Source organism: Eptatretus burgeri, chromosome 3 (genome assembly GCF_056783735.1).
Source record: "Eptatretus burgeri isolate ZD-2024b chromosome 3, Ebu_testis_v1, whole genome shotgun sequence".
NCBI classification, from domain to species: Eukaryota; Metazoa; Chordata; class Myxini; order Myxiniformes; family Myxinidae; genus Eptatretus; species Eptatretus burgeri.
This window is the reverse complement of record NC_140963.1, coordinates 129,177,570-129,202,729: the sequence shown is the minus strand read 5'-3', so window position 1 is coordinate 129,202,729 and position 25,160 is coordinate 129,177,570. Positions and strand designations below refer to the sequence as shown.

General features: G+C 40.4%; 1 protein-coding gene across 2 annotated transcripts in view; it reads left to right on the top strand.

The window, feature by feature from the left end:
- Positions 1-25,160, top strand: part of NCAPG2 (non-SMC condensin II complex subunit G2) — a 261,538-nt gene that overhangs the window by 81,927 nt on the left and 154,451 nt on the right. For both annotated transcript variants that reach the window (XM_085875556.1, XM_085875555.1), the window contains exons 13-16: positions 1,634-1,786; positions 10,374-10,596; positions 16,180-16,286; positions 19,475-19,648. In XM_085875556.1, the coding sequence (XP_085731682.1) occupies positions 1,634-1,786; positions 10,374-10,596; positions 16,180-16,286; positions 19,475-19,648 (657 nt within the window). The remainder of the gene's footprint in view (positions 1-1,633; positions 1,787-10,373; positions 10,597-16,179; positions 16,287-19,474; positions 19,649-25,160) is intronic.

Sequence of the window (25,160 nt, the reverse complement as noted above, 5' to 3'; positions counted from 1 at the left end):
CCACACTCTGTGCAGAGCGTTGGTGCCGCTTAAGCAGTCTCCTTGGCTATTGGGCACAATCCTTGACGGGTCGCCACTCCGACACAGTATACCAGCATGCTGGCACTCATTTTGCCGACCTCAGAAGGATGACAGGCCGAGTTAACCCCACTTTGTATTAATTCAACAGCAAAGCGGGATATGAACTCAGGACCCTAGGATCCAAAGCCCACCACCCTAACCATTGAGCCAACACCAGGCATGATGGTGAAGAATCACTTGAAAAATAATAATATTCTTGTATCCGGATCTAAATTTTCACCAAAATAGAATCAATTCACCCTTGTCATACACCCAACCTCTCCACCAGGTTTTGGCCGAATCAGTCGATGCCTTTTTTGAGATATAATGCTATATATATATATATATATATATATATATATATATATATATATATATATATATATATATATATATATATATATAAATATATATATATATATATATATAAATATATATATATATCTTCTTCTTCCTCTTTCGGCTGCTCCCGTTAGGGGTCGCCACAGCGGATCATCCGTATGATCCGCATAGTGATTTGGCACATGTTTTACGCCGGATGCCCTTCCTGACGCAACCCTGGTTGCCTCTTACGACACAGGGATATGGTACACCTATTTTAACCGGGGTATACACCGGCCCAGTATACTGGTACTCATTTCGCCGACCTCGGAAGGATGACAGGCTGAGTCAACCCCCTGGTGTATTAATTCAGTGGCCCAACGGGGCTTGAACTCAGGACCTCTTGGATGCCAAGCCGCTGCCCTAACCACTGCGCCAACACCAGGCTTATATATATATATATATATATATATATATATATATATATATATATATATATATATATATATATATATATATATATATATATATATATATATATATATATATATATATATATATATATATATATATATATATATATATATATATATATATATATATATATATATATATATATATATATATATATATATATATATATATATATATATATATATATATATATATATATATATATATATATATATATATGAGTAGTTTTGGCCCCATCTCTCAATGGTGAAAAATCACTTTAAAAATTCTTGTTTCCAAATCCGGATCTTCACCACAATCTAATCAATTTGTCCTTGTCACACAACCAACCTGTCCATCAAGTTTCGTCCAAATTCGTCCATACCTTTTTGAGATATCCTGCTCGTAGATAAACAGACCGGCGAAATCCTTACCTCCGTCCACCTTTGGTGGCGGACGTAATAATGGCTTGTGGTTTGGAAGGACTGGGTTACACGATTGTTGTATTCTCTTTGAATATGAAAGATGAGATGCACTACAAAAAGGGTGTGCATGAATTGTATTATCGATTGGAGAGTAACTCATCAAGATTGCATGTGAGGTTGCAAGATCAAGAGAAATGGGTGATGGAACTGCAATGCAGAGCAAAAACTAAATTAGTTGCATACTTGAAACAAGTGTTTTCTACCACCCAATCGAACTGGGAGCATTGTGGAAAATGCGATTTATAGGCTGCTTTGAGTTTTACTCTGTACACCATCAAAAGCATGCTTAACATACCATCATATTTGCGACGCAGAGCCTGTCCCTTTTATTGGAGAACAAGATGAGTCACCCGGTTCTTGAGCGGCTCTTACCGGAGGCAAAACTGGGCCTGCACGACCAATCTGAGATGGTTCGTGTTGCTTTTGTGGAGCTGCTCATTCAGGTTAAGGTCACCAAATGTACAAAGGTATGACATCTTGTGTTTCCCCTTCAAAGCTATCGCACTTTCTACTGATGACTGTTTCATGTCCACCCCACTTGCTTTCATCCTTGCCTTTGCATCCATGTTTGTCCAGTGTTAGTGTTTGCATTGAGGGATATGCAGTGCCTTCAGAAAGTATTCACACCCCTTGACTTTTTCATGTTTTGTTGTGTTACAGCCTGAATCTAAAATGGATTAAATTGAGATTTTTTTTTGTCACTGATCCACACATAATACCCCATAATTTCAAAGTGAAATTTTTGGGGTTTTTTTGAGAAATTTTTACCAATTAATTAAAAATGAAAAGCTGAAATGTCTCGAGTCGATAAGTCGTCAACCACTTTGCTATGACACTCCAAATTGAGCTCAGTTGCATCCAATTTCCTTTGATCATCCTTGAGATGTCTTTGCAACTTGATTGGAGTCCACCTGTGGCCAATTCAATTGATTGGACATGATTTAGAAAGAAACACACCTTTCTATATAAGGTCTCACAGTTGACAGTGCATGTCAGAGCAGAAACTCGACCATGAAGTCCAGGGAACTGTCCGTAAAACTCCAAGATAGAATTGCGAGGAGGCATAGATCTGGGGAATGACATAAAACGATTTCTAGAGTGTTGAAAGTTCCCAAGAGCAAAGTGAGCTCCATCATTAGGACATGGAAAGAACATGGAACTATCCAGACACTTCCTAGGGCTGGCCGTCCAATCAAACTGATTAACCATGCAAGAAGGACCTTGGTCAGGCAGGTGACCAAGAACCCAATGATCACTCTGACAGAACAAAAACATTCCTGAGCTGAGATGGGAGAACCTGCTGGAAAGACAACGGTCTCTGCAGCTCTTCACGAATCTTGGCTTTATGTAAGAGTGGCCAGATGGAAGCCACTCTTGAGAAAAAGGCACTTGACAGCACGCCTGGAGTTTGCAAAAAGGCATGTGAAAGACACCGAGAGTGTGAGGAAAATGATTCTGTGGTCTAATGAGGCGAAAATTAAACTCTTTAGCCTGGATACAAAGCACTACATCTGGCAGAAACCGAGCTCATCTTATCACTCATGTAACACCATCCCTACCATGAAGCATGGTGGTGGCAGCATCATGCTATGGGGATGCTTTTCATGGCAGGAACTGTGAGACTTGTCAGGATTGAGAGAACAATGAATGGAGCCAAATACAGCAAATCCTTGAGGAGAACCTCCTTCATAGTCGGGTGGTAGGAAGGAGGAATCACCACCAGAAGAGGGACAAATTTTCATCCAACTTTTCTAGACCAGTTTTTTGTGTAGATTACGAATATGAAAGGTGATCAGCCAGGTTCGGGGGCTTTTCCGAGATATTGTGGGTCAAATGTCAACCAGGGTCAAATTTAGCCAATTATGAGTTTTTACTATAAAACTGATTCTGAAAGCTAAAATACTCTGTATTTGTGGCTCGTTTATACTTTCAAGTGTCTAATCTTTATCACAACAGAAAATCAAATCGTTTTAGGGCTGACCTTAACTCAAAGTTCAAAGGTCAACAAATACCAACTAGTGAAAAAACAGATAAAATGCCTAAAACTGGTCTATGTTGCTGTAAATTGTGATCAATGTTTCATCTAAGCTAAAATAGAGGAACGGGCACCCCTGCCCATTTCTCACCCATGTATCAGGCACGGTTAAGCACATCTGGTACAATCAAAGGCATGCTCAGTGGAAAACATTATAATAGATCATTGGCAATTCACGAAAGCTTCAGTGAAGCACTGCACCGTCTGTTCCTAGAAGCTTATATGCCAGACTTATTGAATGGACTTGTGGACATTGTTCACAATAAAGTCCCCACAGATGCTGCTCAGGAACTTTCAGAAGAAGTTGGCTTCTCTAGTGTTGAACAACAATACCAGCAGACAAAATATCAGTGTCTTCGAGGAGACTATGGCAAGACTCCACAGTTCTGGGCAAGCAACATTGAAGCTGTTGATTGTCAACATAAACTCCATTACTCGATAAACCTGAATGAGTATTACCTTCGACTGAAATGCTGGACAGACTCATTGCCATTTTGTTTTGCTATGAACAAACAGAACTTCGCTAGATATGGAACATTCAATTGTCGTCAACTCATGACACTTGATGATACGCATCCTGGTGCCAAGGATGATCTTGGTGAATGTACCAGATACGTTTCGGTTGTTAGCCAGGAGAATTATGGCTGACATACCCACACGTTACAAAGTGGTATATTTTGCATGTGACACATACAATGCACATTCCATAAAACATGCTGAACAAACTGCAAGAGGGCAGTCAGATGAGTACATTCTGCGCACACCTGATATCAGAATTCCGGCTGCATTTGGACAGTTAATGTGCAATGGAGGGAACAAAGAGAGAATGATGGAGCTGATTGAACAGGCTCTCTGTGAAGAGGAAAGTCTCATTGGAGACCGAGTTGTGTACTCTGCATGAAGATAACATCACACTGCTCAGAGGAAATACCAGCCCTGGCTACTGACCACATAGAGGCTGATACAAAGATCTGCTACCTCACCCAACATACACTAGATGAAAACTCTGGTGGTCCCATGGTCTGTGTAGTGCATTCAAGTTCTGGGGATACAGACATTCCAATCATTTTACTGGCCAACGAACGTGAAAATTTAAAGATCATCATAGATCATGGGAGTGGCAAAGGTCGGCAATTCCTTGATCTGAGTCAATGTCAACTCACTGAACTCCAGAAACGTGCATTGCTTAGTATCCACGCCTTTTCGGGAAATGACGACGTTTCTTCATTTTTCCGAAAAGGGAAGAAAACTTGGCGGACACTGATAAAAGATGATGAAAATATGCAGAAAGTATTCGCAGAACTGGGTAACGAGCAACAACTTTCCAGCGTTGTGTTTGATGGACTTCAAATATGTACTTATGCAATCTACAATCAAAGGAGATGCAAACGTATTAATGAAGCCAGATCTACTATTTTCTGGAATCGATTTCGTGACGGCAAGGTAGCTGATCTGTGTGCATTACCCCCATGCGAGTCAGCACTGGCATTACATTCAGCTCGAAGTAACTATGTAGCCAGGATGTGGCGTCTGGCTCACAGACCCCAGCAATTCTTGGACACTCCAGTAAACCATGGGTGGACTGAAGATTTATCAATCCATTGGGTTGATATACCATATCCTGTGGATGTTGTGGAACTTCTGTGTAATATTTCTGATGAAGATAGTGAAGACGAGTTATCAGACAACAGTGAAGACAGTGATTGTGATGAAATGTCCGACTGACATCTATATTTGGTGATTGTATCCAGTGACGTAGGTATACTACTTCCACTGTCTTTAGTTAGATTTCTTAAATGTAATAACTGTTGATTAATCTGACTGTACCTGATTGAAACATGTTTTAGGGGTATTACATACTAAAGCATCTTAATGTTTCATCAAGAATCTATGAGGCGCAGGGGCAGTTCAGACAAAAGGGCATTTATGTGTTAAGAAAATTGATTTTCAGATATTTTAAAGAAAAATGTGATATATATTTTTTAAGGCAATGTCTGAATAAAAATCAATAGACAATGCATGAATTTTTATTACTACTAGTGGTTAGAAACTACATATGATAATGAAATTTAAATAGAAAAAAAAACTAATTAAAAAAAAAACTTTTGGGGGCAAGTGGGTGCCCGTGGGGCAGAAAGAATGGACGTAGGATGGCCCGCACCTCTAGTTTGGCTTAGATGAAACATTAGATGATTACTATTTTGAGCAACCAAGTTATCTTGGTGTCAGCATCGTATCAGTTTTTGCATCGGAATGTTATTTGTTGACCTTTGACCTTTGAGTTAAGGTCACCCATAAAAAGATGTGAGTTGTGTTTTTGTTATAAAGATTAGACACTTGAAAGCATAAACGAGTCATAAAAATACTGAATTTTAGCTTTCAGAATCAGTTTTATAGTAAAAACTCATAATTGGCTAAATTTGACCCCGGTTGACATTTGACCCGCAATATCTTGGAAACGCCCCCGAACCTGGCTGATCACCTTTCATATTCGTCATCTACACAAAAAACTGATCTAGAAAAGTCGGATGAAAATTTGTCCCTCTTCCGGTGGTGATTCTCCCCCTCCCACCACCGGTCTATCAGAGTGGAAAAGACCTAAGACTGTGGCGAAGATTTACATTCCAACAGGCCAATGACTCCAAGTATACAGCCAAAGTATCAATGGAATGGTTTCAGACCAAGAACATGAAAGCCCTTGAGTGACCCAGCCACTCCCAGACTTGAATCCCATTGAGAATCTTTGGAAACAGTTGAATATTGCTGTTCACCGACACTCCCCATCCAACTTGACAGAGCTTGAGCAAATCTGCAAGGAAGAATGGGAGAAAATCCCCAAATCCAGATGTGTAAAACTGATAGACATACTCAAGAAGATTCAAAGCTGTAATCGCTGCCAAAGGTGCTTCTACAAAGTATTGACTTGGGGAGGGGGGGGGGGGCGGTGAATACTTTTGTAAATTAGGTATTTCTGTATTTAATTTTTAATTAACTTGTAAAAATTTCTAAAAACAAGTTTTCACTTTGCCATGATAATGGATTTTGTGTCGATCGGTGACAATTTTTTAAAAATGTAATCCAATTTAAATTCAGCTTGGTTAGGCAGTTGGTTCATGTCTGTCCTTCAGTCTGTCTTATCAGCTTATGATTGTCACATTATGATCGAGGAACAACTTATTTAAATTGAATGTTATATTTTTAACACAAATCGGGCCATAAATAGGAAGACAAATCTGCCGTAATTTTACCGTAATTTGTCTCTGAATTTGTCCTGACCACGCATGCTCAGAGATGAATGAGATGTTTTTACTCTGTTTGTCTGCCAGGCAGTCAAACAAAATTGAAAACCATTACAAACGGGAACTTGCAGTTTTAAAGGGCATTATAAAGGACGCAACCAACATGTACGAATAACGAATGTAACATGTCAGATAGGATGGTGTAATAGACACTGGGTATAATGGTGGTAAAACCCAGAATTAATTTATGTACTGTATATGCCTTTAAACCTTTTATTTAAATTGAATGATGTAGTTATACACTGCAAAACACAAATCCCCTACATAATACTTTGAAGAAACATGCTATATTTTGATATACATCAGGACCCCGACATTCGCGCTGGATACGTTCCGGGAAAAACCGCGAATGTGGGGGCATCGTTTCAATGGGTGGACAAGTTACGGGGATTTCCCGACCCGTGGAAAATCCGTGAGTGTGGGGTAAAAATCCGCTAGCGTTTTGTCATTGTTACAATGGAGACAAGGGGGATAACATTATCAGTTCCTGGTTCATGAAAAAGGCCACAAATGGCAACACAACCCAAGTCGGGGAATTGGTACAAAGGGGATAACGTTATCGGTTTGCGGCGGTTCCTGGTTCAAAGGGGAAAGTTTTTAAAGTTTAAAATGTTTTCGACCACGATTGCATGCATGATTCATTTCATTAAAGATGCTTACAAGTGAAAAAACGACATCACCAGGTATCGTTTCCGATTTATTGAAGAATGCATTTTTAGGTCTCTTAACCATATCGCACCTTACCGTGAAACAACAACAACATGTTCCATTTCAATTTTTTATTAAACAAACACAGCACATATAACTTTGCAAAATGATGATGATGAAGATGACGTGCACCTGGTGTAATACATCTTGAAAGCTGATATTACCCCCTCGTCGAGTTGCTGGATGAGGGAGGTGGTGTTCGGCGGCAGGAACATGGCCTCAACGTTCAGGTGAGCACCGTTGAGGTCCATGGGGTGGCCAGGAGCGTTGTCAAGCAGCAGGGATACCTTGAAAGAAAGGTTCTATCCTGCCAGGTACCTCTCAACCTGAGGAACGAAACAGGTATGGAACCAGTTCATAAATGGTACAGACGGCACCCACACCTTCCTGTTCACCCTCCAGTACATGGGCAATGCTTGCTTGTTTTTGGTCATCAGCGCATGTGGGTTCAGGGAATGTTAGAGCATCATGGGCTTTACCATGAAGTGCCCTTCAGCGTTTGCGCAGAGGAGAAGGGATATCCGGTCCTTTTCGGCCTTGAAGCCGGCTGCTTTACTCTTGCGCTGTGAGATGAACGTTATGATCGGCATCTTTTTCCAAAACGATCCGTTCTCACAGCATAAAAGACCTGCTTCGGCAGGTACCCCTTCTCATCAATGAGGCTTGCGGGTTCTGCAGAGAATTCCTTTGCCGCGTCATGGTCCGTGGAGGCACGCTCCCCTATGAGCTTGACGTTACGCAAATTGTATCATGCCTTGAAGTGGTGGAACCACACCCTGCTCGCTGTAAACGGGCTGGAAGTGCCGCTTGTACCCGCTGCGCTCGTGCTTGCACCAACCGCGCCAGAGAGATGGTCATGCAGGAGCTTCGTCTTCTTCCATATTAGTGGTCCGCTTGGAGGCATACCCTTCTGAGTGTTCGCCTCAATCATTGGGAGCCATTTTCGAAGAATGAACAGGGCGAGAGGCAATACATAGGTGAGAGCAACAGGATAGGAATGATGTCGATCCAGGACGTGGTGAGTAGTCTGCGCATTGTTTGTGAGGGATTTTTACGGGTGATGCTGTATTCGGCAGCTGTTCATAGATGTGGTGATCAATGTCATTGTGTTATTAGTCCATATGTAGCTAGCAGCTAATTACATTAATAGATATGCTGAACGTTTCCATTCTTCAACTCACAGGACATGACATCTTTCCAATCCGCAGGCAGATTATGCTGAGCGTTTTTAAAATGTAAGAGCTCAGATTGTGCTGTTTGTAGTAAGATGGTGATTTACACCAAGATGTGCTGAATGTTTCCATTGTGTAATGTCAATATGTGGTGACCTGGTAATTACTGGATACATCAATAGATGCTGTTAGTGTTTTCAATCTGCAAGTAGCTCATGGGGGATGGCTTCATGGGGAATCACGTGTTACACTGGTGAGACATCCCGTGAAACTATGTTTATGCTGTGAAGATACAATGCAGTACCTTATGTTTAAAGTGCACGTGGTGAGACGTCCCGCAAAGCTACAATACACGTACAGGAAGTTAGGTCATGTTCGCGGCTTGCGGAAGATATGTTTTTTGCATGTGTACAGTATTGTACTGTACGTACATCCAGCTGCTTTGTGCATTGCTCATGGAAGAAACGTTGGAACTGTTATATTATGTTCATGGCTTGTGAAAAACAAAATAGCCGCAAAAATCACAAATACACTGGGCAATTTCCTGTGAATGTTGGAGCATGTCGCAAATTATCAACCGTGAATCCGCGGAACCTGCGAATGTTGGAACCGCGAATGTTGGGGTCCAGGTGTATAGCATGAGAGGGTGTGGCATGTTAAAAGGTAAAGTATCGAGGTGCAGAAGAGGCCACCTATATAGCTATGTACGATCTTGATTGATGCTGAGTTCTTTGGTGATCAACAAAGCCACCATCTCCTAAACTGCGACTCGATGTCATCTTATTACAGTGCATAAGTACACAAGACTGCTTCAGTTGCGCTAAACTTCCAGATTAACAAAATGAAATAAATAAAAATCATCTTACCACATAAAACACAATGTGTGTTTGTGTATTTGTTTGTGTGATGTCTGTCCCCCTTCAAAAGGCCAATCTTTTGACACGACTGTGTATTCACTCTGGTCTATTTTTTTTCAGGTTAAAAAAAACTCGAAAAACATTTTCCATCAATGAGTAATTAAGTGTCTTCTTTTGGAAATGTAGACAGTGACTTGCAACCGGGCCTCAATGCCGGTATACAGAAGCATTTATAAAAAAATAATGATAAATACAAGGTGCAGGGAGATGAAATTGACTGCACGTGATGTGTAACGCGTGCAGAGTGAAACGGGTATTAATTTACATATGTGCGATGTCTAATAAATATGGAAGATATAAGCACACCTGACGCTAGTCCGAGGCTTCATGCTTTGGCATGCTCATGCGGCTGTACCCTCAAAATGAAAGGTCCCAGAAGATAAAGAAAATGGGGGTAATGTTTGTGCATGCAGTGTTTTAAAATAACGCTTTTTCTTACGACAAAACGTCATATCTTCCAGTCTGAATATTTTGAATAAAATAATTCCAACCCATCATTTTTGATGGGCTTTTATACTAGTTATTTTATATAAATTGAGGTACAGTATATACTTGCACACTGGGTGGGGTATCATGTTTGTTGAACACTCCAGCTTTTAAATGTTCTTTTTTCACATTTATTATAATTTTGTCAAAGTATTATAAATCGATGCCTGGATGACATAAAAGTCCTGAAAACATAACAAGTAATATATTCATTTGATTTTTATCATTTCTGTAATATGTCTAACACTGTAAGTGTTTTTGCAAGATTTAATTTATCATTTAGCCAGTAAAGCTTTTGTCGATGTCCTGCAAGTGATGTTGGGTGAGGGAAATGTCTCACAAAAGTCTTCAACTTCCTAACTTTTGGTGCACTCTGCAAAACTTTTTCATGACCATTTATTTACAAGTTCAATTTGTTTGTGCTGGTGTGTGATTAGTACTGGAGGATTTGCCCCATGGATCACTTGCTTGCACGGCTGGGCAGTGACTCCTCTGCTGTTGCCCTGCGCCTGGTTCGTTTGATCATTGACTCATTCTTTCCAAGTGGTCAAAGCGAAGATGTTTGGTGTGAGCGAAGCCTTACCCTCATAAACATGAATATCCAGGCTGCCTATTCCTTCTACAAGTACACACATTCAGTTGTTGGCGCTTCTGCAGTGGGTATGCTGAAACGCTAATCAGGATGCATTTGTGAGATGAAAATATAAATGAAGCATTTTTATCATGTGCGTGGGGGAGGGGTTAAGAAAGATCAGGCATTCTAAGGCTTTTGATCGACATTTTGCCCTTTTTTGAGGAAGTCGTTTTCGCACTATGCACAACATACGTCATGTGACTTTATCTCGGGATGATTCTTCAAATTGTAATAAATGTGGACACCTCTGTGAATGAATTTTATCCTTGTATTACAGATAGTTGTGTTGAACAAAGGGGTGCTATATTATATTAATTATACCATCTGTAATCCGTGCATATATATATATATATATATATATATATATATATATATATATATATATATATATATATATATATATATATATATATATATATATATATATATATATATATATATATATATATATGCAATGTTAATTTCTATTCAGAAATCACAATGTACAAGTTGTCAAGATGTGAAATTCATATTCATAAATATCAATGTACAAGACCATGGCATCAAGATGTAAAAGTTGAGACTGAAGGAAGATATTGGACATTATTAGAAGTTCAGATTCGCCAAGGGAAGTCCGAGCACAAAGGAGGATGCCCCGTCTTTGACTGGAATGGGAGGCCAACTTAGTGTGGTTTGCCAAGAGAGATTGTGGTTGATTGTGATACCCTAAATTTGAGGGACTGGACTTCAAGGAATCATGTAGGCATAGTTTCACATGATCACTTCTTCTGACCATCCCTACTTTGTTTACATACTTTTTGGAGTAACATCTCAACATCCTTTTGCATTAAAAACAAAGAAGTTTTTATTACTTGTTTTCCAAGAGATGACCCTCATCTCTTTTCTGAGTTTCTGAGATTCAGAGCCTCAATCCTCTGTTGAAAAAGCAGAAGCAACAGGTCCAGGGTCGAGTGACTTGGTCAGAAACCAATCTGATGGCCTGAGATTCGGCCATTGGAGAAAAAGGAAGGGTTTGTTGTCAGCTTTGATGATGGGTTCCATAACTTTGTTTGCAGTTGGAAGTAAAGTCATACGTTTGTGATAAGAGGATGTTTTTGGGGGTATGTCTGTGATAAGAGGATGTTTTTTTTGGGGGTTTTTGTGCCATTTTGTGTACTCTCTTTGTATCATGCAGTGATGTAGACTGACTTCCAAGAAGACTCAAGGTGACTCACAACAAATTATCGGTTAAAGAGGGCAGAAAGAGGATATGCAAGAAAACTTGCATATTATGAGACAATGCAAGAGAAATATGCAAGGATTTGCAAGAATTAGAGGCTATGCAAGATAAACGAGAACCACACTCGGCAGAGCGCATACCTCGATCATGCTGAATAGTTTATGTTTTATATCCTACTGATGGGCCGGATCTGCATTCAGACATTAACCAAAATCTTATCAGCTTGTTCTTGTCACTTTCCCAACTCATCCACCAAGTTTCATCCAAATATGTCCACAATTTTTTGAAATATCGTGCGACGTATCATGTTTGGACCCATCTCTCAATAGCGAATAATCACTTTAAATTTTTAAAAAAATTCTCTCATCCAGATCTTCACCAAAATTTAATCAATTTGTCCTTGCCGCACACCCTACCTGTCCACCAAGTTCTGTCCGAATCCATCCATAACTTTTTGAGTCATCATGCCATGTATCGTTTTTGGTCCGATCACTCAATGGTGAAGAATCACTTAAAACATTCTTGGATCCGGATCTTCACTAACATGGAATCAAATCGTCCTTGTCCCACACCCAACCTGCCCAACAAGTTTCGTCTGGATCCCTCCATAACTTTTCGACATCCTCATCACAGAGAGACAGCAGTGAAAACCTAACCTCTGTCCTTTTTTCTGTGGTGGGGGTAATTACTCGATAATCACGAAATAGTCAAATTTGTTTTATTTTGTGCGATTCATTTGACTATTTTGTGAGATCGATTGGCCAAAACAGGAGTTTGCTGTTTGAACTCTCACAGTTATGTTGAAGCATCTTGTGATATTCAGAGATCAAGCTTTCACCTGAAATGTGTGTGCAAATTAACTTGCCGTGTCACATGTGGTATATAGTTATTGTGGCTGAGAGTGGGTAGGAAATGCAGGAGGCATTGGAGGAGTGGAAGGATACACTTGACAAACCTGGATGTGGGATGAGCCTGGAGAAGACGGACGTAATGCGTATGACTGGAAATTATCAGGGAGATTGAAAGGGAAAGTCTTTCAAAAAGTTTTCAAAAAAGAAAGTCTTCAAAAGAAAAGAAGAAAGCTTTTGTTTAACGCTTGCTGACTTTAACGGTCTGGAGAAGGTGGCACTGACAGAGAAGCAACAACAGAGGCTCAAGTCTGTGAAAAAACAACTGGGTTGGGAGGATTGCGAGAGTGAAGAAGGTGGATAGAAGGATGGACGAACTGAGGGAGGAGATCGTTGTGAGCATGATCTTGACTGGATTGGTAAAGAAAGAGCAGGCTTTGGTGAGCTGGGCACCTGGTGTGGATGGAGGAAGATAAAATAGCAAAGGAAGTGGATGGATTGAGGGAGCTCAGAGTTAGACCTCAGCTAAGATAGGGAGATTGTGTGAGGAGGTATGTCAGTAAGGTGTGGATGGAAAGAGATTGGAGAGAGTTGGCAAGGGATAGAGAAAATGTGGGGCAGAAGCAGCTTGGCATCATTCGGCCTCGCCCCATTATAAGGGGAAATGTGGAGGGACAAGAATAATACACGTGAAGTATCGTCAATGCATGCACGACATCAGTCTTCTGACTGAGCACATTTAACCTCTTGTGACGTAAATGCAAACCAAGCTGTCCTGACTTGCTTCGTCATATTACTGGCCTGGTTCTGCTTAGTCAATTGGAACAATTGTAAACGGCTTAAAATGCCAACTCCATCAAGGCTGCTCTTCCCTTTCCTTTTTTTTTTTCCTCCCACATACATCTGAGCTAAGTACTTGTTCTATTCTTTCAAAAAATATTTTAATCCTTGTACAACATTTAGATAGGAAGTAAAGAATAAACATACCTGAACAAGCCAAAGAATGAAAAGCAAATTTGTGAAACGAACACATTAATGTAGACACGTCAGATTTTGTGGAATACAATTAATTGGGCTTTTAGATTTCACCGACTTCGGCCTTGTCCTCCAAATGAACTCTATAAAGAAAATCCATTTTGTTTCAAGAGATTCCTGAAATGATGAACTATTTTTGTCTTCACAATCAGTCAGTTGTATTGGAGTTGTTCTCTATTTGATATCATAAAAACGATTCTTTCTGAAATTATTGTGAACTGCAGTCTTGGTTTTCTAAACTTAGTTATCAACCTTTACTTTTTATAGATGAATCCATTCTTCAGCTTTTTATCAGATTTTGAATGATTGTTGAAAGGAGGAGAAGTCAAATTGATCTGGTGTGGATTATTCGCCCCTGTTGGACTTGGTCCGAAATGGGGGCTTATGGATTTGGTCTTCATTTTTGTGTGTGTGCATCTGCAACCATTTCTCAGACATGCATTGTGGCATACACGTGCACCTCACTTTACTTTGTGATCTGATCAAAGATGGCTGGCTGGTAGACTGGTGGCTATTTTAGTTGTGCATAAATATGGTCTATCCCTTTAACTCTGTACAGCAAAATTATTAAAACAACAGGGACTATGACATTTTATGTCTTTTTTTTTGTTTTTTTTTTCTTGTTAAACATGTAAACGTGTAACTTTCTTTTGCATTTGTTTTGTAGTGTTTCAGGATATAGGTTCAGGGGTCGATCAGGCATGATGGTATATTGCTATTTTAATAACGCTGAACATGAAAGTGGTTTTTAAAAATTTTTTCCCCCACAAAAATATTCTCAGCTCACTAATTCCAACACAACAAACAGCAAAACTATCATATTTCGATTGCTGAAGGAGGCAACATTTTATTTTTCTGATATTTTACTGACGCAAGTGTGCATGTAAGGCTTCCATCAATAGGGTTCTGCCCCAAGATCATGCAATGCAAAAATCAACGATCCCGATTTTTCTCTCCCTTAATATTTCAAACTCTGTAAATTTAGGAATGCGTGTTAATCATATACGAACCCGAAGGTGATTACCATGTTTTTGGCGTACAATTCAAATTGGCTAATTTTCTCATTTTTCTTTCCTTCATTCATAGATAAGTCGATTTTGAGTATAAGATTAACCTAACTAACACTCGCAACACCGCTGGCTACGGTACTTCCAGGGTCATGAACATTAATGAGCTGTTTCGTGCATATTATTTGAACTAATTTGTGGAACGACCTTTCGGATAAATTAGGAATGTAAATAGTTTTTAAATATGCTCGTCATCGTATGGTGGGGACAGCATTTAAAAGAAGCTACACAATCGTTATTATCAGCACTTTGTCACAGCACATTACATTTTTCTCGCAGTTCATGACTACTTCATAAACATGAACACCTAACACGTTGTAATCCAAGAATGGCACTCGTTGGAGCGCATACCTCCACCAGGGTGAACACTGAACTATTTATGTTTTGTATCCCACTGATAGGCCAGATGTGCTTCTGGACCTTCACCAAAAATCTCATCGGCTTGTTATTGTCACACATCCAACCTGTCCACCAAGTTTCATCTGAATCGGTCCATGACTTTTTGAGATAAAAAAAAAATGTGTTTGTTTGTCTGTGAGCAGGATTTTTGAGAACCTGCTCAGACAAACAAACAAACAAACGGGTGAAAACAAACAAACCGACAAACAAACATCCATCTTCGGTAGTGGAGGTAAAAAGCATTCAATGTTTGTCCACCGAGCTTTGCAGCCACGATTAGCCTTCTTAGTTTTCTTAGCCCTCCGCAACATATCCTCCGCTTTATGCCAGCCCCGAACACATTTCTCGCTGAAACCGTATTTCCTGTGCGCAGCCATATTCCCACCATTTTCCTCAGCGAAGTTGACTTCCAACTTAAAAGCTGCCATGTCTGACTTGCGTGGCTTCACGGGAGGAATTTTGAGGTGGCCTCGTAAGGATGGATACATATCATTTAGGATTGAATTTGATGGGTCAAACGTAATTGGTGAGTGCGTGCTCATTATTGATTGGGTAATTTTGCATGCGTCAGTGAGCGGATTAACATTTAATTGCTCATCCAATTGGAAAACGTTCTTGGCAATGATTTCTGTTCCAGGCAAATGATTTCTGTTCCAGGCAGTATTTTAAATGAACAATTGTACAATTTATTTCAGAAAATATCATTCTTTACAATTGGTTTCTCGTTTATGAAATTCAATGTCTTAAACCACTGATCTGAGTATGTCGAGGCACGAACATCTGGGGGGGGGGGGAGAAAGGTTTTGACTTTTACGCCAAAAAATCCGGCATACGAACTGGAACTTTGACTTGCAATGAAGCAATCGCGACTGATCAACTCCATTAATTATATACTTTGCAAATCATGTCGTTTTTTAAATTTGTTTGTGTGCCTCTTGCCACAGTGCATAAGACATAAAAAAACTGTACTGAATGGATTGAAAAGACGGATCGATGAATTTGTTTCCAGTTGAGAATTTTTTGTTTGTCTATCCTTTCAAGGGAAACTGCTGCTGCAGCAGCGACTGTGCTTGGATGCCTGCGTGCTGAAATTAAACGAGGATGAGGGTGGTGTCGTAAATAGAAGCGAGGAAAAGGAGAATGCCACCGTAAGCTTCCTCTTTTGTGCTTTGTGCGTTTCTAAATCATTTCACATTGTTTTGTTGTCAATGAGCAAACGTAGTGATGAGAAATGTGAGAGATTATTGGAGAAGGCATCAGTGAAGAAGAAGCCTGATTGGGCGATAAAACGCGACCTTCTTGTTTGATGTATCTCATCATGCTAGTCTCAGATTGATCAGGAAGATGTTTTTGGTAATTGTTGAACAGGAAAATAATTAACTTTTGTCGTCGTCAACTTGATTGCATATGTGTAAAAGGGGCACAATTTTGGACACTACTTGCCCCTTCCCCTTTGACTCCAAGATGAATGCATAAATTTATTCTCTCCATTGCTCAAGGACCTATAAGCGTGTCTTCATCATGGCATATCAGCGGAGAGATAGAACAGTACAAGAAAGTCAAAATTGCAATTTGTTTATTTGCTTTATTTTCTTTTTATATTTTTAATTTTTTTATTGATTGATTGATTGATTGTTTATATTGTCGAGGCTCATGGTTGAGCGAGATCAGAATGGAAAAGGGGAATTAATTAATTAATTAATTTATTATTGCATCCAATGTTGAGGCTCGTGGAAGAGCTAGAGCAGAATGGAACAAAATGGAAAGGGGAAAACACCAACTGCAGAGTTGAAGGGAAGTGGGAGACGGACACATGGGTGAACAAGCTGCTCACAATCTGCAACACAGCAAGAAGATTGAGGGTAAAGGAAATGGTGAGGATATTATTTTTATACGTGGATGTGACGGTTTGAGCAGATTTACTCAGCCTCGATCTTTCTCGTAATGTTCATTGTGCCATGGAGAATGTGAACCACATGCCGAGATTTGTGTGGATAATCATATGGAGAATTAATTGTTTGAGGATCAATGGATGAGATGCTCATGAGATAAGCAGTACATGTATCTCCCTGCTTGGTTGCCAGTGCCCTGATGAAATTAAACAGCACATTAAAAGTGTATCAAATGCAACTAGAAGGGCACTTGGTAGAGAGCATACCTCCACCAGGCTGATTCGTTTATGTTTTGTATCTCACTAAAAGGCCAGATCTGGATTCGGACCTGAACTAAAATTTAATCGGCTCGTTCTTGTCATCGAACCAACTCATCCACCAAATTTCATCTAAATCCATCCACAACTTTTTGAGATATTTTGTTCACAAACAAACAAATGAAAAATCACTCGTTGAGTGACACTTGGCGAAATGGAACAGCACTCGGTAGAGCGCATACCTCTGCCAGGCTGAACAGTTTACGTTTTCTATACCACTGATAGGTCGGATCTGAATCTGGACGTTAACCAAAATCGAATCGGCTTGTACTTGTCACCAAACCAACTCATCCACCTAGTTTTGTCATAACTCGTCCACAACTTTTTGAGATCTCATGTGATGCATAGTTTTTTGCCCATTCTCTCAGTGGTGAAGAATCACTTGGAAAAACTCTTAGATCCGGATCCGGATTTGGATCCTCACAAAAAATCGAATGAAGTCGTCACCGATACCCAAACAAAATGTCCACCAAGTTTAATCTGAATCCATCCACATCTTTTTGAGATATCATGCAATGTCGTTTTTAGCCACATTTCTCAATGGTGAAGAATCACTAAAAAAATTCAGATCTGGATCCGTATTCAGATCTTCACCTAAATTAAGCGTTGCTGTCCTTGGCGGGTCAACTACATACACAAAAAAATTTCAGAACGATTGCTTGAAAACTGTGGCCAAAAATCGTGTGACAGACAGACGCTCCAACATACTTAGCAAAAACATTTTTTCACCAAGTAACCAGACAGACAGGGTGAAAACGCAACCGCTGTCCACATTCGGTGGCGGAGGTAATTCCATATCTGTTTTACTGACAATTTGTCGTGGGTTCTGTGATTCATAATTGAAGTGCAATTTAACCCAGCAATAAATACTGACTTTATCGGATATTTCGATATATTTTATCCAAATGTGCGCAAAAGATTTTTGGCAACACACCGAGTCGAACAGAAATTTCGACAAGAAGTTCAATTTCTGAGAGATACCGCATAATGCCATACACCGTCAGAAGTGATGTCACGGCACCAGTAGACTCTGACTGAGCCACCACATTGGAAAACGCCTTGCTGTAGCAATGGAATTTTCTGCTGGAATGGAACAATATTCTTTCGAATCGGAATACAGTGAAGCAGAGCTAAATAATGGTCAAGCTGCATCTACTTCGGAAGGACAAATTGACCGTGATGGTGACCATGTTGAGGAGAACGTGCACACGGAAGACTTCGTCTGGTGTGAATGCAGACATTATGAAGAAATGCCAACAGCACAGGACTGTGTGTTTCCAGGACTGGGATTTACTACACGATAAATTGAACGAAAGCGACGGTTCTTGTGAAATTCCAATTCCTGGGATTGAGAATATGGTGAACCCGGGCATTTTTGTTGCTCTTTTCGTTAACTTATTGATGCAGAAGGGTTTGGTTGAGTTGGTGCCTGATACTAATTTTGCAGAACAGGCATTGTTCCAATTTTTTTTCTTAATGTTGACAATTGAGTCATCAGGAAAGCCAAGGCTTTAATTAACAGCTCTTCCCTCTCTGCTCTTGTCAGTTTTCAGAGCTTTACGTTGAAAAATGGTTGGATATGCAAAAATGGTTGGATATGCATGTTCTAATAGATGGGCCTGTCTTTTGTTCCATTTGAAAACACTAAGGCTCCAAGTGGTCTTCCCAAACTCTTTTGTGCTTTCTGAAGGAACGTTTGTCAACAGTATGACCACTTGTATTGTAAAACGACTTCATTGCTAGCTCTCTCTCCTCTGGATATTTATCCGTATTTTGGATCAGGAAAAAGGTTTTACTGCACTTTCCTCTCTCATCGACGTAGCCGTACGCCTGACACTCCGGCATCATGCTTTCTGTCTTGGCACTGTGACGTCACATTCTCACGAAATCTCGCTCTCGCGATGGCCCAATGGTGGCAAACAGTGAATATGGATTCATGATCTTCATTGTTCAATATATCTTAAAATACAATAATATATAGAATTAAAGGAGAATTACAGAAGACAATTTTTGGACTCAAAGACTTTCTTCAAAGTGGGGTCAAAATTGTGCTTTAAACCAGATTTGTTCTTCCCACTGGCAAGCATCTCATAGGAGAATGGTTGACTTTGACTGCAAATCCCACAGGATGGAGACACCGTTGAACTTTCCGACGACTGGGAAACAATGGCTGGTGTGTTGGAGGTGATTGTCATCCTGTGGAAGAGCATTTGGCCTACAATTCAGAAAAAACAAAAGGGCTATGAACACCTTGTGAAGAAATTTGCTTCTTCAATGCCAGGTTACTTTCGCATTTTCAAGGTATGTGGCACATGTATGTGTGCGTATACATGGATGGAATTTTATTTTAACCTTGTTTTTATTGTTTCACAAAATTTAGTTTGAGCTGCTTTACCAACATTTATATCGCTATCCTCTTGAGATTTCTTTGCTTGGTTTGACTTGTGAACTTACAGAGCTTGGTATCAGTGGTGCGGTGTTATTTCTAAAAAAAAAATCAAAGTATTTTTTTCAAGAATATGATATAACTCTGACTTGAACCTTGTTTCTATCATTATTGGTTTATTATCCCCACGCTTTTTGAAGAAAAATGGGGATATTGCAATTGGATCTATCTATCTATCTATCTATCTATCTATCTATCTATCTGTCTGTCTGTCTGTCTGTCTGTCTGTCAGTCTATCTCCAAAATGGGTGAGAAAAATTCACCAGACTTGGTAGTTATGATCACCACATCGCACAAAGGTGCAAGAGCAGTATAATTTTTCGTGCCGATCACCTTCCGCAGGCTCAAAAGGTAAAATACTGTTGGACCCCACTATTCGCGGAGGATATGTTCCTGAAAAATGCCTCGGATGTCGAGGCATTGCTTAAAAATATATATTTTTAATTTTTTTTATTTTTACTTTAACATGGTCTTGGCTTGTGGAAGAGCAATTACACAAAACAAATCAGCACACAGCATAACAAATGGAACAGCAGGAGAAAGGAGAAACAACAGCAGGGTATGAAAAGTAATCAGAGACCAACAAACAAGGAATGCAGACAACGATGAGGGGTAAGGGAAAATGCAAAGGGTGGACAACATAGATAAATCAGCAAAATTGTGTGTGACCAGTTTATGAATTTGTGAAGATCTGAGGAGAGGGAAGAGGCTGCTGCCTGTCTGTCAGAAGGTTGAGAGATGTCATGGCAGAAGTGAAGTCATCAGCAAAGAGATGGAGGATTTTCCAGTCAGTGAAATCATGGATGAAAATTAGGAATAATATGGGGCCAAGAACACTGCCTTGGGGTACTCCAGCCTTGACAAGGAGAGGAGATGAAAGGGTTTCGTTGAGAGCCACATGTTGTCTGAGAGTGGGGGAAGTCAGTAATCCAAGAGCGGAGTTAGCCTTCGATTGCAATGGCGGACAGTTTGGAGAGCAAGGCTGGATGCCAGGCTGTATCAAAAGCTCGAGATATGTCCAGAGAGACGACCCTGACCTCATGTCTGATATTGAGGGCCTCCCCATTGTTGGGAGGAGAGTGGAAGCAGCATGTACCAGGTAGTGACCAGGTTTAAATCCTAATTGATTATCTGAGATGAAGCTGTTGGAGAAAGGGAATGATTTTATGTCAACTATGAAGAATTGAAGATGGATTCCATGACCATCCAATGATTAGAAGTACAGTGACGTGATTGGGCTATAGTTAACTGGATCTGTTTTTGCAACTTTTTAACTCTCCTGGACTACAGTCAGGTGAGCTTATGCGATTGAACAGTGTCCGTAGGTGAGTGAGTGAGTCAGCCAGTGAGCTGGTGAGCCAGTTCGTCCATAAACACTTCAGTCATTATCGCTTGGACTAAACCCATGATTTTGAGGAAAGTTAGCCACAAGTTTCATATCTGATGCCGAGCGAAGGTGTATTTACCACATCAAAATCTGTGGTCATTACTGAGAGGGGGGTGGGGTTTGACACCCCCCAAAAATAGGTATTTGCTCTCTTCTCCGAAACGACACACACACAACTTCGATGAAATGTGACCACAACCTTCATCACCCATGATGTACCAAAGTGTATTGACCGCATCAAAATCTGCGCTCATTGAGGGAGTCTATGGGGGGTTTTTGACCCTCCCAAAATAAGTAATTGCTCTTCTCTGAAACCACACACATGATTTCATTGAAACTTGACCACAACCTTCATAATCTGTGATGCATCAAAGTTTGTTCATGATATTAAAAAAAAATTAGGGGTCTAAGTGGGTATAGGGGTTGGCTCCCCAAAATATGTATTTTCCTTCTTCTCCAAAACTACATGCACAATTTCAATGAAACTTGACCACAACCTTCATCTTCCTTGATGTATGAAAGTTTCTTCATGCTTCAAAGAAAATTGTGGTTGAAGGAGATTTACGGGGTTGGGGGACTATCTGTGTCCCATACATAGGACATACATATGTCTCACCCCCCAAAATAGGTATTTCCAAAACATTGGTTCATTGATGCATTTTGCTAATTCCGTCCCACGTTGACTTCCTCCTCAGTGTCATAATGCTACCAGGTGAGCGCCCAGGGGTATTGTCCCTATTTTTCTTCTGTGACTTTCACGTTCTCGAGTAATGCCAGATGTATGCCATATGTATGAACCATACACTTGTTACATTTGCAAAGCAAGGGAAAAATTAAACAGACTGCTCTCAATTTCCTTCATACCTTGTCAAAAAAGTCCAACTGTTACAATGTTTCTTCTCGCCATTCTCTTAATTCACCTTTATTGCATCCCTCAAGTAATGTCTTTAGTTGCATTTCTGAACGAAAGTTTAAAAAAAACCCAGTTTGCAATGCATGTTCACTTTCCATCAATCATCCTTTATTTCCAACTTCAGTGCCAATTCACCACTCTCACCCTTCCCTCTCAAAGCAACCATCACACTATTCCCCTTCCAAGCTTCCCCTCTCCTCCCCTGCACCCAAAGCTCCTCCCCTCCCTCTTCATTAACAGTGTGGACCTCAAATATCCAGGGCCTTCGCTCAAACCTGACAGATTTTTCCATTCAGGTTGCCACTGACAAACCAGACATAATATGCCCAACAGAAACTTTCCTCTCTCAAGACATCTCTGACTCCCGAGTATCTCTCTCTGGTTACTCCCTCCTCCGGTATGACAGACCTGAGCCTCGTCCTGATGGAGTTGCTCTCTTCATCAAAGACTCTATTCCTCACCCTCCATGCACTGCCCTCACTCCCCCACACTTCCAGGAATACTTCTGGCTACGGCTTCCCCTCCACTCCCACCTCATGTTAAGATGTGTGCTGCAACGTCCACCAAACAGTGATGACTCCATTTACACCTCACTATCCGAAAACATGGACCAACTTCTATCCTCTCATCCCAACTCTCTCTTCCTCATATGTGGTGACTTCAATTGTCATCTTGCCAGTTGGCTGGGTGTGGGCACCTCTCTCACCTGCCATGGCACTTCATCAAAAGACTTCTGCAACTCATTGGGACTGACTCAATCGGTCAACTTCCCGACCCATATCTCAACCAATGGTACTCAATCTCTTCTGGATCTGATTTTGACAAATTTCCCTGAAAATATTTGCTGTTCTTCCTCCGCTCCAATCGGTTCTTCTGACCACGTGCTTGTCAAAGAAAACATCTCTCTGGCTGTTATTAGAGAACCACCTCAGTGCTGTCGAGTCTGGAATTTCACTCGGGCTGACTGGCAGGGTCTCCAAGCAGCCATCAAACTTATAGACTGGTCTGCCATCACTACTTTTCTCCAATATCAACTCATCCTGGGAATTCTTTCAAAGAAACTTGCTCTCTCTCATGCGTAGATTTATCCCCTCTCGTCTTCAATTGTCCTACCCTTCCTCCCACCCATGGTTCACTGAAGCTTGTGGCGAGGCAGTTGTCCTGAAACAACTTGCCTTTTCCTCATGGAAAGCAAAGCCAACTGAGGGTAATCTCGGTTCCTTCCATAAAGCTCAGAACAAGTGTGTCTACCTTCAGGAGAGCCAGAAAACAACATCTTTCTAATCTTGTCTAAACGCTCTAAATAGTCCAGTAGATATGTAGAATATGAGGCCAAGGTGTTCACTTCTGGAAGAAAGCATGAAAATTTGTATATAGGGGTTTTTGAGTATGCTGAATCCATTTCTAACTGGATCCATGCTGGCAAACCAAGGGATCACACTCAAAATCAAGAAATCCAAGATGGCCGCCCTGCGTATTGCCGATTTTGATATTTCGTCAGAACTTTGGTTCTATTTAACATAAAAACATGATCTTGGTGCCGATTTATAGGTTTTTAGGGTCAAAGAATTCAATGAGATGCCTTAAAATACCATAAATGTGATTGGAACAAAATCCAAGATGGCTGTTCTCTGTAGGTAATGCAAATATCAATCTCGTTTTTTTTTTTTCTGTTTGGCATAGAACATGATCTTATGGCTAAATATAGGTTTTTCGGGACAAGAAATTCAATTACGTTGCTTAAATTACATTGTATTCAGAACAAGATCCACGAAAGTCATCAAAACACTTCACACATAGGGTGAACAATTCAATGAATTAATGCTTTATTTTTGTTTACTTCTCAGGAAGACCATACATGTATATCATTTCATTATTCTGTTTTATTTTGTTTTCAGAACTTGCCATTAATCTGATGGTTTGTTTTATTTTCAGAATTGGTCATTAATCTGATAATTTGTTTCATTTTCAGAACATTAATCTGATTAGGCTACATATTGTATGACTAAAACTGAAATATTTGATGTAGATTTCTCAGTTATATAAATATAACAGATTTCACTTTCTTTTCAGGAAAGATGGTGACCATTCCAAGGTGCATGCCTACCTGTAACTAACCTGACGTAGAATAAACTAATATGGCAACCAAGAAAATAAAGCTGGACAGTGCTTCTGATTTGGTTTTGCCTGAAACAGATTGGACACTTTGTGCCCCATGTCAAAAACGTTCATCGGAACCGCTGAGAGACCCATCTCAATCCAAGGATGCCCATCAGTCCCGAGCTTATGATACAATAGCTGAACTTATCCAGGAGCTACACTCACTTGGTGCCCTGCCAATGGACATAAATTTGTCACGTTTGGATGACGGCTAAGGTATAGCTGCAACTCTTTCCAAGCACAATGCAAAATGGCACAAAACATGCCACATGAAGTTTAGCAAAGAGAAAGTTGAGCGTGCCCGCAAGAAGATAGCCAAAGTAAGAGAGACTGAGACTTCTCCACTCAAAGGCAGACTACGAGGGGCATTCCCTGGTTCCTCCATTCAAACTGACAAAAGCCTCTCCTGCTTCTTTTGTGACGACAAAGTGGAGGAAGGTTATCATAGAGCTGCTACAGCACAGATAGACGCAAATGTTCGAAAAATGGCAACAGAGCTTCGTGATACCCGACTGCTTGCCAAGCTGTCCTCAGGTGATATGACCGCAATAGATGCTGTATACCACAAACAGTGTTTGACTGCCTTATGCAATAGACACCGCACACTTGTCAGAAAAGAGGCTCAGAAGGAAGATCCACATCTAATGCCTGATTCTATAGCCTTTGCCGAATTGGTTTCCTATATTGAAGAGTGTCTCGACAAGAAGAAGAGCACGCTGAACACATTTTTAAGCTGTCAAGCCTTGTACGACTCTACAGGTCACGACTTCAGCAACTTGTTAGCGATATGCCAGAGCGCACAAACTCAACTCGTTTGAAAGAAAAGCTTCTTGCACAAATTCCTGACTTGGAAGCGCATAAAAGCAAGTATGAGGTTGCCTCCTCTGCAACACTTGATGTTTCTGGG